At 32.8% G+C, this 18,273-nt stretch overlaps 1 protein-coding gene across 1 annotated transcript; it reads left to right on the forward strand.

The window, feature by feature from the left end:
- The first annotated feature begins 711 nt into the window (after positions 1-711).
- Positions 712-17,190, forward strand: ALA2 (aminophospholipid ATPase 2). Its single transcript, XM_079047848.1, has 25 exons — positions 712-910; positions 1,604-1,820; positions 2,300-2,513; positions 2,610-2,726; positions 3,322-3,414; positions 3,784-3,958; positions 4,067-4,233; positions 5,099-5,203; positions 7,314-7,411; positions 7,518-7,660; positions 8,641-8,737; positions 9,127-9,236; positions 9,315-9,479; positions 9,567-9,721; positions 9,988-10,068; positions 10,415-10,535; positions 12,192-12,298; positions 12,357-12,488; positions 12,576-12,729; positions 13,459-13,576; positions 14,515-14,688; positions 14,771-14,822; positions 15,222-15,349; positions 16,082-16,232; positions 16,654-17,190. The coding sequence occupies exons 2-25, from the start codon at positions 1,696-1,698 to the stop codon at positions 17,002-17,004; spliced, it is 3,333 nt and encodes a 1,110-aa protein (XP_078903974.1). The 5' UTR covers positions 712-910; positions 1,604-1,695; the 3' UTR covers positions 17,005-17,190.
- Positions 17,191-18,273: the final 1,083 nt, after the last annotated feature.

Here is an 18,273-nt window from a genome sequence, read left to right on the forward strand (position 1 = left end):
ATACTTAAATTGTTAATTTAAATATAACATTACAGTGTCAACTTAAATATAAATTTCAGTTCTACTTAAAAAACTCAATGAATATTTTGTGAATAGTTAAAAATGATAAATTGTAGTGCTAAATGCAAAAACTGAATTATAATCTCAATTTAACTAAAATATTTCCTAAAGATATTTGTATAATCGTTAAAAGTTTTCAAATAAGTAACTTAAAATTACTTACAATAACAATAGTTAAATATAACTCTATATAAATGATTATATTGTTACATTTAAAATAAAAAAACAATGTCTGATGTTTTAAACAATTATAATGATAGAAATTAGAACGTTAATAAAATAAACTTTAAAAAATTAATTAACAATAACAAAAACTATAAATAACATTAAACCATATATTATATTTAATTTTATTCATGAGTAACTCGCGGGTAGAAGTCATTCAAATGGTTGAAATTATACGGTTATAATAGATGTATATATTATCATATAATTCAAAATAATCAATATATTATATCAATTTAGTATACGAATTATTATATATCAAATTTAACAACAACGTTATTGTTATACTCCGTATTTAAAAAAACATATATTTGTATTTATAAAAATTTCAACTATATAGGTGTTTCTGCTATAATATAATTTCTATAATATAATTTCTATAAATCTCTGAGTATCGAGAATTCCCAAATTGAGTGACTACACCAGATTTGCCTTCTATTTTCCTTTACTGTTGAGGGCATAATTTGCAAATTCTTAACAGAGAAACGAAATAGCTGACTTTGGCCCCTGATCGAACCATCGAAGAAAGCATATCCGAGTCTTGACTTTTCAACTCTCCCCTTAAGAAGCATATTCTCTTGGAAAGAAGCTCAGACCCAATCGCACCCACGCCAATTCCCCTCAGGTATCAAACATCTGGTTTACTTTGATTCATACGCGCTCTTATGATTTTCGGGTTTCAGCTTTATTCGTCAAATTCACTACCTGATCCGCATGTATTCCAACTCTTAGATGAAATTCGCCAATCTCTGTAACTGATTTCGTCAATTCTGATAGACTTTTAGGATGTGTTTGGCAGTTTGAGTACTTATGTGTTCGGCATCAAGCAACTGAAGCTAGATGAACTCCTATACCCTAGTTATATTGTGATGCATTCATGCTTAAGTCTACTTTATCTTTGTGATTATGCACACGTCAATTGGTTTGAATGCTCTTTTGAATGCTTGGATGGCATGGCATGGCATCCAAGCAGTAGAACAAAACTACTGTAATTAAACAAATATGAAAGAAAAAAATAGTGAGCTGGGAGAATTCTGTAAAAAATGCTCTTGATTTTAAATTTGCAATGTAAGATAAAAAGTCAATTAAACTATGATTTTCTGAATGCTTTAGAACTGATTTTTAAGTTTTAGCTTTCATACAACGTAGCATTCTTTTCTTGTGGGTGCATAACAAGGTATTCTTATATATAGCCTATCCCTAACTGGTATAAAGGTCGAGGATATTGTTCTTCATGTCTTGCAAGCCTGTGCCATGTAGCTAGCTGCTCCCATGAGAGTGTATGTAATGTTTATCGATATTGTGTAACAAATTTCAGGAGATGGATTTTGTTGAAGATGATTTGTAGCTGCCTGCATTTGATCTCTGGTGAAGATATTAGGAGTATGATTGCATGCACCAAAGTCAACAATGAAGCGTTTTGTGTATGCCAATGACGACGATTTGTCGCATGAGCTTTACTGTGATAACCGTATATCAAACAGAAAGTACACATTGTTAAATTTCATCCCGAAAAATTTATGGGAACAGTTCAGGTAATGTAATATCTGAGATGTATTTTAAGATTTTAGATGCTGATATGATGATTTGAGTATGTATCTCAACTGAATATTGTAGTTATACATGGTTATATTGTGTTGGGGATGAATTGTACTTTTTGTGTTTATGTTTGATAAAGAAAGAAAGAGCCGAGTTTTTGAAGAGAATAGGAGCAAAAACTTTGTACAAGTAGAACTAAATGTTTCATGAAGATAAGTGGGATGAGCTGCTATATATATATATATATATATATATATATATATATATTAAAAATATTGAAATATTGAGCATGAGATAGGAATTCCTAAGTATGAGTATGACCTCCTTTATGGGATGATCGGAAGCTAGTTTTCTTAATTTTTTGATGTGGTTTTGCAAGTGATATCATCTTTTGTTTCCCTTTATTAGTTACTTCTGTTTTACCTCTGTCTACCACATTCTAACCTGTTCCTCTAAATTTCTTTTTTTTTCCCAGCCGCTTTATGAACCAATACTTTTTGTTGATCGCTTGTCTTCAACTATGGCCACTTATAACACCAGTAAACCCCGCTAGTACGTGGGGTCCACTCATATTTATATTCGCAGTCTCAGCAACGAAAGAGGCATGGGATGACTACAATAGATATCTCTCTGACAAGAAAGCAAATGAGAAACAAGTATGGGTTGTGAGGCAGGGTTCCAAGAAACTAGTAAGTGCTAAACCAACTCAATAAGACGATAATATTTTCTATCTTTGATAAAGGGATTACTTTGACTATTTCTCTCAAAAACCATGTTAATTGAAGATTCAAGCGCAAGAGATTCATGTTGGTAACCTGGTGTGGCTACGTGAAAATGATGAAGTTCCATGTGATCTCGTTTTACTTGGTACCTCCGAGCCACAAGGAGTCTGCTATGTGGAGGTATGACTATGTTCTTACTTCTTGCTGATATCTCATACGATTTATTATGTCGAATTTTGAGGTGATGGTGCTTGTTGTCACAGGAATACTATTAGTTAGATGATATATATATATATATATATATATATATATATATATATATATATAACTTATAGGAACCTTGGCACTTCAAGAGTTCAACTCTCCATCACCAAACCTACAACTAATCCACTTAAATATGATAAAGCATCCATAAATTGAGAAAGCAAATAGGCAACACCATGTCCTGTGTTTGTGTTTGTGTTTGTGTTTGCATTAGATAAGGTTGTATCATATGATTTACTACATTAAATCCTTTTAGAATCTCATGTTTGGCAATATATAGTAAGTAGGAACAAAAAAGAGAATTAAAGAGATTATAAGACAGGATTCGTCTTGAAGACCTCATGTGGTCCCATTTGATAAACAAGTCAATGTTTAAATTTGATTTTTGCCAAGTTTGGGAGCTTTTAGTATCTGAGTTTGATACTAAAATATGGAAATAGATGTTAGTTCTTTGTTTCTTTCTAGTTTCTACTATACATTTCTTGTAACCATTTAATAACATATTTTGCAGACGGCTGCCCTAGATGGTGAAACTGACCTTAAGACAAGGAATATACCTCCTGCTTGCATGGGTATTGACTCTGACTTGTTGCACAAAATCAAGGCAAGATTTGCATATACTCTATAACTTGAGGATACATTCTAATTATTCTCACACATTACACATAATGGATGGAATTCAATTTCATCGAAATCCTTCAAATTCCATGTCTGATCAACTTCACTATTCCTAGGGAAGGGTGGAAGGGATTCAGTTTCATTCTTCCTTTTATATTAAAAGACCAAAATATCCTCATCATATATAATTTTGAAACAAAAAGATAATCAAATTTTAAGTAAAGAGCAAAAGATATTTAAGTTTTATTATTGAATTCTTTCCAAATTCCTGCCAACCAAACAAGTGACAAATTATGATTCCTATTCCAAAAACATTCCCTTTATATATATTTATATGGGGTCTTCTTTTTTGCAGGGTGTGATTGAGTGCCCACACCCAGATAAGGACATTAGAAGATTTGATGCAAATCTGAGGCTGTTTCCTCCATTTTTAGATAATGATGTGTGCCCTTTAAGCATAAAAAATACAATCCTACAATCATGCTACTTACGGAATACAGACTGGGCTTGTGGTGTTGCTGTATATACAGGCATGTCCTTCCTATCTCTTCACAGTTCACATACAAAAGATGAGAACTGGAATCTCTCCTTTGTTAGCTGATCCATGAACATGAACATGAACATGATTTGTCAAGCAGGCAACGAGACCAAGATGGGCATGAGTAGAGGTGTGGCAGAACCGAAGCTTACTGCTATGGACGCGATGATTGACAAGTTGACTGGGGCTATATTCATATTTCAGATTGTCGTGGTCATTGTTTTAGGCATAGCTGGAAATATATGGAAGGATACAGAAGCAAGAAAGGTTTTGTCTCACTCTACATTACTCTGCTACAGCTACACTGTTCCTTTCACATACTTATGCTTGTTCTTGATTCAAAATACTACTTTATAATTTATGTGTTTTTGCACCATTCATCTCATTCTGCTGATGATCCATACATACAAAGTCTAAGGTTTATAGTTGCTATTGCCATCTGTGGTTCTACTTCTAGGGTTGGTATTCTTTGTTGCTGATGGTGATAGGAGCTTTTGTGAATTCTGATACTTCCTAAGTTGCCCTCTTTACATGACTTAAGTCTTCATTCTGATTTAGCATGAGTTCAAATCATATCAACTCACATAAATAATCTATCTATGCAGAAATGGCAACACAAAATTGGAATGATTTCAACTTCACATGTATAATCATAAACTATTTTATGGGTTGTAGGTCAATTATTATATAGATTGAATGGCTTCTTTACATGTATCTTATTCCTGTTGATCAAATTAAACATGTAACAGGATTCAATCTTAAATCAAGTCAATCTATCCAATAGGCAGATTAAATCATTAAAGGAAAACTTACATGATAATAGCACCTATTCAGGATTTAAGTTTGATGAGGAAGCCATTACGTAATTTATGTAAAGAAAGGACTTCACAAGTTAAGGTGTTACTAGAGAGAGTTTTCTGATTCTCTTTATGTTCATGACATCACTTGGGAAAGAGTGGTACAAATGATAAATTAGTTAGTTACGCTAGATATTGTCATTTAAGTCAAAATGAATGTAGTACAAATGATAACAAATGTTGTTGGTGTAAATGGTAAAGGGATGTTCCAACAATGCCCCCTAATTTTCTATCTCATAATTGAACTCATGTTCGTATGTATCTACCTTATGCAGCATTGGTATGTTCTATACCCAGATGAGGGTCCATGGTATGAACTACTGATAATCCCTCTGCGGTTTGAGCTTCTTTGTTCCATCATGATACCAATATCTATAAAGGTAATTTTACTTACGATTAGGTCTTTATTCTTTGATGGTATGCTTGTTGCTTATTATAATTGAAGCCTTTTAATATACATAGATGTTTTTCGTGAAGATACAGTTATGGCCATAATTTTGCTTTGATCACATTCACATGAGAAATTTCTATTGAAACATATTTGGATTGGTGAATAAAATAGAATGGCTTTCACTGATTTGTTTGTTATAGCATTTTACTTTCACGTCTTCTTTTTATAGCATTGTACTATTAAAATCTACTGGATTATAACAATGTTGATAGAGAACAGGCCATCACAATTGCTAAGGTGTACTCACGTAAGAAGAAAGTGGGACATGTTTAAGACGACGTCATAGTTTGTTACATCACATGATGGAGATACTAAATTATATATCTAGGTGAATGCGTGAATAAAGGTGTGGAGAGAATATTTTTCTGTTAGGAAGGATTGGCTGGTAGCTAGCTTGGGCAGGAAGAGTAGTCATTGGCTCTCTTCTCTGATATTCCCTCTTGTATTCTTCTCTTTACCATTTTCAGAAATAAATCAAGCATTCAACCGTTATTATCGATTATAGTTGATTATCGGTTTATTACATCATATATCTCCTTCCTATCAAATGTCATCAAATACAAAGCTGTTTTTACTGCTATAATTGGGTAGAATGTTCAAAGATAACGTCCTAATAAGAAAAAAATGCTACTGGGTAGAGTTTTGTAAGTACCATGCTTTAATAGGAAAAAAACTGAAAGCACAATGCAGTAATAGAAAGAAATGAAAGTAAGATGCCATGCCATAATACACAAATAAATCAAAGTACAGTGCATTAACCCAGTAAAGTTTTGTATAGCATCTAACGATACAAGCAAGGTTGTTAATAGCGATCGCTACACTCGCTATAGCGAATAGCGTAGCGTAGCTGTGATGGGTCACTACGATGCCTGTAGCGAGGCAATAGCGTGTGTAGCGATGTCCGGCAAATTTTTTTTTTTTTTTTTGTTTAAATCGGTAAGAAACGTAGCAATTAGGCTCGGAATAGGTTTAGGCGGGCAATCGTACAGTCAATTTCATGTCTTCCCCTCTAATCGACTAAGATTGTACGATCGACGCCAAAATCACCAAAATCGATTTTGGCGGGTTATTTCTCACTTCTGCGATAGTAGCGACAATAGCACACCTCACCAAAATCGATTTGTGGTACTGAAACATAGTTTTAGACTTTAGAGTCTAAAAATAACCATTCTTTTGTGGTATTAGAACTTAATTTTAGACTTTAGAGTCTAAAACTAACCAATCTTTTGTGGTAAACATCTTTTGGAACTTAATGTTAGCTTAATAGAACTTGTACTTGTTAGTTCTATGTTATTTTTGATTGCTGCATAGGTGCAAGTAAATATAGTGTTAAATTTTATAAGAAATCACAAAACATGAAATAGCTGTCGCTATTTCATCGCTATCGCTACGTAGCGTATAGGTGGGTTGTCGCTATTTCCTCGCTATCGCTATCGATAACCTTGGATACAAGTGCTAAAACCCCAAAAAATGTGAAAGATGTGGGTGTTTTAATGAATCAGAAAGTATGTATACAGTAGTATACTATAAGGTTAATCTGCAGTATCCCATTTTTTTTTTGGGAAAAGACAGTATTTCAGTTTGATCTCGTCTCTAAAAGGGTTGAATGCAAATTACAGTACCATACTTCCTTTGATTTTTTATTAAAGCGAATCTACTTCCATTTTCTTCCTATTACATATTTACACTTATAACTTATAAGAAATGTTATCCAAATACAAAGAAATTTTCATTGCTATAATCGGGTAGATAATGTCCTAGTAAGAAAATAATCAAAAGGTAAATATTACAATTTTGGGTACATTCTTCGTAGTATAATGAATGTCTTAATAAGAAAAAGAATTAAATTTGGAGGTACAATGCTGTAATAGAAAGAAATGAAGGTAGGATGCTATAAATATAATACACAAATAAATAAAAGTATACCTGTTGCATTTAGCATCTTCTACAATATACAAGCTCTATTTATGGTTTGTTTGCTGTTTGATATGCCACAAAATTCCAAGCTCTAGAGATTCATTTTCCCTCATCTTTGGCAGGTGTCATTAGATCTTGTTAAAAGCTTGTATGCAAAGTTCATTGATTGGGATAAGCAGATGATTGACCTGGAGACTGGCACTTCAGCCAATGCAACAAAGTAAGAAAAAGTGTAATTCGTTTATCAACATTTTTCCAAATATGCCTACGTCACCTTATTCAGTTTATTGCTTTATATATATATTTTTTATCCTTTTATATGGCAGCACAGCAATAAGTGAAGATCTGGGTCAAGTTGAGTACATACTGACAGATAAAACAGGGACACTTACAGAAAATAAGATGATTTTTAAGAGATGTTGCATTGCGGGGACATTCTTTGGTAATGAGAATGGAGATGCTGTAAAAGGTTTGTCTTTTTCTCCTAAGCTGTAATAATTTGATAGTAAATAGGTATTACTTGAAATTGAGATGGCAGAGAAGAAAGACAAGGAAAGCTTTAATAAGTTTCTGGAACCAAATCATATATATATATATATATATATATATATATATATATATATGTATAGGCGTATATTAGCCTCTATAAACCCTAATAAAATAACTTACATACATGATACATACAATAAAGGAACCACAACCTCCTCGATCTTCTTCAGTATCGGAGTGAACAACTGAGATGAATGATCTAACCGGTTCTAGAACCGGAATAACCAAAGACCGATTAAAGGAGTGAAGGAGGAACTGAGAACTGGACCAAATACCACTAACCGGTTCTGGTTCTGGTTCTGGTTCTACTAGAAAGCGTGCCATCTAAGAAGGTGTTGGGTACCGGAACCGAGATAACCGGGAACCGGACCGATACCACTTATCGGTTCCTACCAGTTTGGTTCTTCTGTTAAAAAGCTCATCCCTATAAGATAAGGAAGCGAGAGAGAAAGACAAAATGTGTAAAGATGTTAGAATGACTTAACAGATAAATCAGGGAAAGGAACTTTTTACAAATTTTCCATCATCTGTCTCTCCTTTCAGTTTCCCCAAATGTGATGAAGTTTTCCTAAATAAAGTATTTAAGTGTTTCATTATTTATAATTTATTATTATTATTTGCGTATACTTCTATCAAATGTTTTTTATTTTTTATTTATATCATATAGTTAAAAAATCAATATCGTTAGTGAAATATTAAATAATTTATACTTAAGCATCTCTATAAAATTATGATTTTATATCAAATTTTAGAACACATCTTTTTATTTATTGCTGTGAAATTTTCCCTTCATTGAGCTTTAACTAGTTTATGTATGCGGTTATTTCCATTATGTAGGATTACTTTGTACTACGTACTTTTGGTTTCTCATTGAAATTTCTTTCAATGTACTTTTTACAGATGTGGAGCTTCTCAATGCCATCAATACTGCTTCTCCAGATGCTATTAGATTTCTGACGGTTATGGCAATATGTAACACTGTCATTCCTATCAAAAGGTTATTCCTCATTGTTTTTTTTTTTTTTTTTTTTTTTTTTGCTGGCTAGATGCAAGAAATAGCGATGTACTTTCATATCTTACCATTACAACATTGTACTTTGCAAAGTCCTCCCAATTAATTTATATCAATGACAATGTACTTCCAGTTTTCTTCTTGATAGGACATTGTACTCTTGAATATGTACAGAAAATTGCTATAATCGGGTAGATTTTTCAAATTATGATGGTGTAAGTGTAAGTGTAATAGGAGGAATAATAAACAAATGAGGTGAAAGTGGTTTGCTTTTTCTTGCATTTCACTCTTGTGTTTGCCAAGAAAGCTGCATCATTTTGGTTTTTGTGTATTCTGCATGATGTAATTGTTGTACCTGAAACAAATAATTACAGCCCGAGTGGAACGGTCTCATATAAGGCACAGTCGCAGGATGAGGAAGCTCTAGTGCGTGCAGCTGCTTCCTTGCATATGGTTTTTGTTAACAAAAGTTCTAACATACTTGGTATGAATTCATCCTGGTTCCTTTAAATGAAATATTTTAATTATATAAAGTAATTTAAAAGAAAATACTTGTGTGCAGAAATAAACTTGAATGGGTCGTTAAAGCAGTATGAGGTGCTGGAGTACCTGGAGTTTACCTCTGATAGGAAAAGAATGTCGGTGGTTGTTAGAGATTGTGATAAGGGGAAAATTATGCTTTTGTCGAAAGGAGCAGATGAAACTATTCTTCCATGTGCATATGCGGGTAAGTGTTCCGTGTTCCTCATATAATAATCATAATCATAATATAAGTAGTTTTTAAATAGCTACTTGTAAAATGTGGCACTGGCAGGACATCAAACCAAGACATTTTCTGAAGCTGTAGATCAATATGCCCAAATGGGGCTACGCACTTTGTGCTTGGCTTGGCGTGAATTAAATGAGTTGGAATATCAAGATTGGTCTGTCATGTTTAAAGAGGCTAATAGCACATTAGTTGACAGAGAGGTACAAGAAAGCAACAACATAAATACATACATACATGCATAGAGATAGATACCTATACCTATAATATAATAATATCCCCTCCCCTCCCCACATCACATGGGGGGGTTTTTGCTTCTTGACCTAGCAGCAAGCATCCATAAGTCAGGTCCATGGGGCTGGTTGGTTGGGTGGTGTAGTGTAAACCTTTATATTTTTATTCTTTTTAAAAAAAATCTTGATATGGTCTGTTCATTTTTCTTTCTCACATCATCGGTTTATTTTTGTAGTGGAGAGTAGCTGAGGTTTGCCAAAGATTGGAACATGACCTTGAAATACTTGGGGTTGCTGCGATAGAGGACCGTTTACAGGTTAATCTTTATTTTCTGTGAAGCAGATATAGTTAGCTTAGCAGGTGAAATGCAAGAAATAGCAATGTGAATGTCTTCCAAATACAAAACATTTTCACTACTATAATCGGATAGCTTTTTCAAATTACAATATAAGAAACATCAAAAGTAAAAAACTATAAACGAGTAGACTTTTCAACGTACAATGCAAAGATTTTGTTTTTGTTTTTTTTTTTCAAAGTACAACGCTGTAATAGAAAGAGATGGAAGTTTAATATTTCTTGCGTTTGTTTTGCCCTTATTTTGGCAACCCAACCCACATATTCAATATAACAACTAACATTATATGTTGCATAATATTTTTCAGGATGGTGTGCCAGAGACGATTGAAACCCTCAGAAAAGCTGGGATAAATTTCTGGATGCTTACTGGTGACAAACAGAATACCGCTATACAGATTGCTCTGTCCTGCAATTTTGTTTCCCCAGGTACATATTCGTTAAAATTATATATAGTGAAACAAACCTTCACCTTGCTTGATATCAGAACATGAACATTGATTTTCTAGACTTGTAAGGGAACTAAACTCCATTACGTTGATTCATATATGCCAAATATTTCACACTTGGGATTGATTGTACTTTGTAGTGGGAAGGGATCATTCTCTTACTCATATCTAGTCTAGATATACCTAAACCTCAAAGGAGCATGGGTGTTGTTCTTTTTGGATTGTTAAGCAGGACTTGATATGCATTAACATGTTGTGCCACTTTTGGTGGGACGGAACCAGAACCAGAACCAGGACCACAATCTCTTTTTTTTTTTTTTTTTTTTTTTTTTGTGCAAAAGACATGAATGCCCTCATCATTGAAAATAGCCCTACAAAGCTTGTCCTGTCCGTCCTCTCCTATCTTGTGTGTGCAACAAACACAGCCTTTATTGCTTAGGATAATTTCAATGGCTTTGCTTTTATAAGAGAAAAACAAGTATTTTAATCCATATTTCTCCGTTACTTTTTTCTTCTCTGTTCTTAAATGCATATCACACACAGAAACCTATACATATATACACGAAAAGATTATCGACAACCTGGTTTTCAAGAAAAAAATTTACCTTGGATCAAAGTTTTGTCCTTTAATTTTGGACTAAAATTAGTAGGATTCCTAAAATCAGAAAATGACTAAAGTACGTTGCCTTTTTATGAAATTTGAAAAAATGGAAGAAAGTAAAAGAAAAACATTAGAGTAAACTATTTCAACCATCATTGTTGTAGTTTTATTATAAACTACCCTTTAGAAGTTTTGTAAAAGCAATTGACATTTGGTATAGTATATATATATATATATATATATATATATATATATATATATATATATATATATATATATATATATATATATGCTGGTTTACAATGAAACTACAAGTGTTTTGGTTAAAAAATTAATTTGTTTTTTAGGGATTGAGAAACCACTCAACAAACATAGTCATACACATATATTCATGTGTTTGTGTGTAGAATTTGAATCACAAATAGTGATAGATGCGTACTTGGTGAAAGATATAAAAAACAAGTTGGAAAAAAGCTCTTGTTCTCCTATGATGGTAATGCATTACTTGAGAGCAGCAAAGCCACTAATGTCTCCAAATTTTCATGATTAGACTCTAAAGCCTGCACTCTTTTGTTGTTACATGTCAGATATTTTATCCTGAGCTATACCTGAAATGCAAGATATAGCAGTGTACTTTCATTTATACTTGCGTTCTTTTTGTTACAGCATAGTACTTGGATATATATATATATATATATATATATATATGTATATATATATATATATATATATATATATATATATATTCTTATCAAGGCCAATGTTGTTTGAAAATTTTGCCTAATGATAGCATTGTACTTTATCATTATTATTATTTTGCTTATTAGGGACATTATACTTTTGAGTTATAACAGTAAAAAATGCTTTTTATTTAGATGATAGTTGGGTAGATCCTTAGATTTTTCAAAGTACAATGCTGTGGCTGGAAACAAATCAACGAAATTATGTTGTTAAGTATGTTGAGTAGGAAGGATGAGTTTTGGAAGTTTGGTTAAATTTTAGAAATTATGATTTTTCAAATTTGTTTGTGTACAGAACCCAAAGGGCAGCTTCTGTTGGTTAATGGAAAAACAGAAGATGAAGTTTGCAGAAATCTGGAAAGAGTTTTGCTTACAATGAGGATAACAAAAGCAGAACCTAAGGTAAGATTTATGATTTATTATTGTGTTTGTTTGATTTAATTATTTATGTATGTTGCAGGATGTGGCTTTTGTGATTGATGGATGGGCTCTTGAAATTGCACTCAAGTATTACCGGAAAGCATTCACAGAGTTGGCAATATTGTCACGGACAGCTATATGTTGTAGGGTTACACCATCCCAGAAAGCACAGGTACAGCTGCTACTGCTAGGACTAGTTTGTTTATATTTGTATTCTGTGATTGGAGTTGGACTGGTACTAAAGCTTTGTATTTTGCAGCTTGTAGAGCTTCTTAAATCTTGTGACTACAGAACTCTGGCCATTGGGGATGGTGGGAATGATGTGAGGATGATCCAACAAGCTGATATTGGCGTTGGCATAAGTGGGAGAGAAGGACTACAGGCAGCAAGAGCAGCTGATTACAGTATTGGGAGTAAGATCTACTCCATTTTTGGCTAACAAAACAATTTTTCTCAGCAATCTATCCTTAACCAAATGAAAACAACTAACTGAATGGAAATTACCATTTTCTTCAATTTCATTCCTTTTGTGGAAGTGGAACAACATTATAATTTGCAATATCACCCAACTCCCGTCTTTATTTATTTATTTATTTATCAATTCATGATTTCAATTATATTACAATCTTATTTTCTAAAAACAACTAGAAAATGTATATATCTTTTACTAAATACTTTTATTGGGTTTAGGTGAGCATTTAATCTATTAGGTTTAATTAATGTTCATGGATAAAATCTTCATTGATTATAATTGAAATCATAGAGTAGATATGTTTCTGCATATAATATAAAAAAGTCATATCTAAATTCATTCCGCTCCTATTGATCACCAAACAGACTCATTCCTTACCTTCATCAATCCCATTTCATCCAATCAAACAGACCATTATGATTATTCTTCTTCCAAAGAAACATCCCCTGGCCATGGCCATGGCATCATTCTTTTAGGTTCTCATTCATTGCTTTTGGGATGCACGGGGGATTATGTATGGGTTCAATAATTTCCCATGTCTCAGAATTATTTAAAATATTATTAAATTAGTTTTAAATGGCAATAAATAAATTGCTCTTTTGTTTCAGTTTATTATACCCTGCCTGATCTCAGCACAGGAAGTAATATCTCCATTTGTGTTGCTATGCAGAGTTCAGGTTCCTTAAAAGATTGATACTTGTCCATGGGAGATATTCATATAACCGCACCGCATTTCTTTCACAATATTCATTCTATAAATCCTTACTCATATGCTTCATCCAGATTTTGTGAGTTCCCTGCAACAACCTGTGTTAATCTCTTTCTTTCATCCTTATTATTATTATTATTATCATTATCATCATGATTACTACTACTACTACTACTACTACTACTACTACTACTACTACTACTGTTTTCATCATTGCTATTTTTGTAATCATTGTGTTTGTTATTATTAATCTTATCATCATTATCATTATTTTTTATTATAATTGTTATTGTTGTTGTTATTATTATTATTATTTTGCCTGCGTATGTTACATGGGCCTGGACTGGACTAGACTGGATTGGGTGGAATTGAACAAGCTTTCTAGGGTTATTTTGAGACCATGTTTATTGGAGCAAAGTCGCGACCAATTGTGGGGCAAAAATACGTATATTTAATAAATAAAAATGAAAATACCATACTAATTTACAACCAAAGTCGCCAGACAGAACGAATCACTACCCAACCTTGCCACATGTCAAATTTATATATATATATATATATATATATATATATATTCTTTTTAGTTTTAATAGTTATTTATTAGATAATATATTTATCTAAAAATTGTAAAAAATATATTAAAATACATGGTTTATTAATTCTTTATAAATAGAGTATCATATTGATGGATTTTCTATATTTATTTGAAAGTCTCGTATATGATATATTTTTGGTTGTGATAGGCTGTTGATAAATGGTAAAAAGTTGAATTTGGTTGGTTGTATGTGTAAATGATAGAGAAAATATTTATTTAAAGAGGATGAGGAGTCCCTTTTCTGGGAGGGATCAAAGTTACAATTTTTGTCCCACTGACATCAATCTGAGTCCCGGTCGAATGCAGTACATGATGTTTGTTACCTTTTCTGTCCTGTCAGTGTCTTGTTTCTTTTCTTTTGTAAATTGTAAGAAACGGATGTTATTTCTTATAATTCAACTACTGACTTAAATTGTGTTCAGTTTCTCGTTCGTTTCAGGTGTATCTGGCACCAGCCTTTTCAACTCTGTGAGCCTCATGGCTTATAATGTTTTCTACACCAGTGTTCCTGTTCTAGTCAGTGTTCTTGACAAAGATCTCACTGAGAAAACTGTTATGCAGCACCCGCAAATATTATTTTACTGCCAAGCAGGGAGGTTAGTAATTAGTTACGACTTAGGATGGATTCTTCTTATCATTCTAGTTAACCTAAGCTTTAATATTCTTCTTCTTAAACAGGCTTCTCAATCCTACTACATTTGCTGGATGGTTTGGGCGTGCTCTTTTTCATGTCAGTGCTATTTCTTAATTACCATTTCATATTGCCGCTTCTTATCTTATCAATATGATCCATCATCTCTCATGACTCATGCTCATCATTTTTTTTTTAAATGCAAGCAAACGTAACCTATATGGGTAAATAAGCTAATATATTATCCTTCAAAAATTCATGAATTATCATACCTAAGTGTTAACTGAGAGTGGATAATATGAAAAATAATTACAGGTATTAACTTTAAATAAAAAAAAACTTTATGAAATGCTTTTCTCATCTTCACAGTTAAGAAGCTGATTTGATTTCATCGGCATGACCATGTCATCAATATTTCTTTCTTATCCATTGCTATATCTATATATGGCTACTCCATATTTCCCTAATATTTACAGTGGTGATTATTACTTTTTTCAGGCGATTGTTGTGTTTGTGATAACCATACATTCATATGCCTTTGAGAAAAGTGGGTTGGAGGAGGTATCAATGGTGGCACTTTCTGGCTGTGTCTGGTTACAAGCTTTTGTGGTCACATTGGAGACCAAGTAAGTTACCAACACTTGTGATTTCAACTACTAGAATTCATCTTCACCATTTGTATTTGTGAAAATATTTCCCTCTCTTCCGATTCCGACAGAGCAATACATCTATTTTCGATGAATGAGGATGAGAAGGGCATTTACGTCTTTTTCTCAAACCAGTCTCTCCCACCTTCTTTGGTAGGACAAAAAAGTTGCAATTTTTGTCTCATTTACGTAATACAATAATACAACCTGTTCTACTATTCTATCCTGTCCAGCGAGCGTAACACTTGTCTAAAATAAAAAATTCAAAGAATGTTTTTTTTTATATGTACTTTTTTGTATTTAATAATCTCGTCGAAAAAGAAATGTGTGTGTACACGATACATGCTGCTTTAAATAAAATTATATGAAACCGAAACTCAGGAAAGATCTCTATCTATGGAAAACATGAAAAAAGGAGTGCAGTAAGTGAAAAGATCTGTTTTTGTGGTTGACGTGAAGTAGACTGATGTCATCATGTCAATGGGATGATTTTTGGTCCCACCCGACTATACAGAAGACAAATAATTGCCATCCATTTCTCATCAAATCCACAAATGTCATTTTAAAATTTAAATAGCCCCAGAAAGTTTTGTCCATGGGATAGAAGTTGCAGTTTTTTGTTCCACCCCCACCCAAAAAAATAGCCCTTGAAAGCTTGGTAACTGAAACTTAATTCGCTTTTTCGTTTACCAATTATGTGTATGTGTGCAGCTCATTTACAATCTTCCAACATGTTGCCATATGGGGCAATTTAGTGGTTTTCTATATCATCAATTGGATTGTGAGTGCTGTGCCACAATCCGGGATGTACACAATCATGCATCGCTTGTGTAGACAGCCCTCTTACTGGAATACTATGTTTGTAAGTGCATCCATCCATCCATCCCTTTTGCATATTCTTTCTCCTAGTACTCAAATTCTGAGCAAATGTGAACCTAAGCCCACACGAAACAACAGGCTGTATCTGTACCAATATTATTAGACTAGACAAAAAGTGCAAGTTTTCATCACTCTTTCTCTTGTGTACTTACTGTGTTGTGTGCAAAAGACAGTAAGGTTATTTTTAATTCTAACGATGGGAAGAGTACAGAGTGATTAATTTATTGGATGGGACCATACCATACCAAAAAATATATCTGTTGTTCCATATGATATGGTCATGAACATTGACTAAAACAAACAAAACGTAACTAAAAAGCTATTTGCTAAAATTATGATATAAAGTATATTTTTTAAATACATTACATGTAGATTTGTTGTGTTGTGTTTGGATATAATTTCAGCTGATAGTAGCTGCTGGGATGGGTCCGGTGCTAGCTTTGAAGTACTTCAGGTACACATACAGATCAAGCAAAATCAACATTCTTCAGCAAGCGGAGCGCTTGGGTGGCCCCATCCTCTCACTTGGAAACATTGAACCGCAGCCAAGATCAGTATTATTAGACAATGATGTTGATGTCGATGTCGCCCCCTTGTCAATTTCTCAGTCCAAGAACGGCCGCAACTCTGTTTTCGAGCCGCTTCTCTCAGATTCACCCAATGCCGTCAGACGCTCTTTCGGGCCCGCAGCTACATTCGACTTTTTCCCATCCCAGTCCAAGTCTTCCACCTATTCCCGAAATAAGGACAAGTAACACCCACCCACCATTTTTCACCATCCAATCCAATAACCCACCTAATAGAATCCTATCATTTTTGTAAAGTTTTTGCATTTTATTACTATTATATCAACTCATTTTTCACCTAACCTATCCTATGCCTTTTTAACACTTTAAATAATTGTATAAAACTATGGTTGCACCCTGCCGGTGCCTTATGCCTTTTCATTTTCAACAGCTTAAATAATTGTAGGAAACTATGGTTGCACCCTGCCAGTTTTGTCAAAAAAAAAAAAAAAAAAAAAAATATCCTTCGTGCATCAAAACGAGTATGTAAAAAAATGATTTTGTAAGCAAGATGTAATTTGTAAAAATTAAAAAAATCTTAAAAGACAAGGCATAAAATGGAAAATCTCAAAAAGATCTGTAAAATCAAATTCATAAAATCTAAAATGTAAAATCAGCACTAAAAATATAATTTATAAATATAAAACTAAATTTTATAAAACAAAGTTGTAAAAAAAATAAGAAAAATATTATAAAAAAGTTTGTAAAAAATTAATTTTAATAAAAAGTTGTAATTAGGATGTAGTTTATAAATTAATAAAACTATGGTGATATTACCTCTGTTTTACGGGAGGCTTAATATGTAAATTTTCTATTTCTTCTGTTATTTTTGTAATTGTTTTAAACACATGTTCTATAAATTATAGGAATAATTTTTGTAATTTATTTTCTATACAGGAGTCAAATTTGCCAACATAAGAAAATCTTAAGCATATGAATTGTTTATGTAAAAAAAGACTTCATTTGTAAATTGGATAATTTTTATAATTTATTTTCTATACAAGGATATAACATGTCAACGTATGAAAATGTTGTGGCCAAAGTCTTAGATCCAAAATATCTATGGACCAAACCAGCCAATAAACAAAACTGTTTTGTGGTCAAAATATGAAACTCATAAATTGTAGGGACTAAATATGCGAATATACCAATTTTTTTGTGGCCAAATTCTCAAACCAAAAAGTCCACTTGTAACATCTGATTTTTGGACGTTTCTTATTTAGAAATAACGAGCTTTGTTTTAGTCAAAGAATAAAGTTCAGACCTTAAAGTACTGCGATTTTGGGCTAAATGTATAAGACTTATAACTTAAAGGGTTAGTTTTGGGTTGTGAACGGTTTAGACTTATGCTGATTGGGTTGGACCAGACAAATCACGACGCAACATGTAAACTCAGGCTAAAACTGAAAAAACGGAAAGTCGAAGGGCCTTGGAAATTTGGGCGGGACTTAACCGGGT

Source organism: Lactuca virosa, chromosome 5 (genome assembly GCF_052849685.1).
Source record: "Lactuca virosa cultivar CGN04683 chromosome 5, Lactuca_virosa_CGN04683_v6, whole genome shotgun sequence".
Taxonomy (NCBI): domain Eukaryota; kingdom Viridiplantae; phylum Streptophyta; class Magnoliopsida; order Asterales; family Asteraceae; genus Lactuca; species Lactuca virosa.

Coding starts and splice junctions, on each gene's coding strand:
- ALA2 (XM_079047848.1), top strand. CDS start 1,696: ATGAAGCGTTTTGTGTATGCCAATGACGACGATTTGTCGCATGAGCTT. Junction 9,480..9,566: donor TCTTCCATGTGCATATGCGG/GTAAGTGTTCCG, acceptor TGGCACTGGCAG/GACATCAAACCAAGACATTT. Junction 12,730..13,458: donor AGCTGATTACAGTATTGGGA/GTAAGATCTACT, acceptor GTTGCTATGCAG/AGTTCAGGTTCCTTAAAAGA.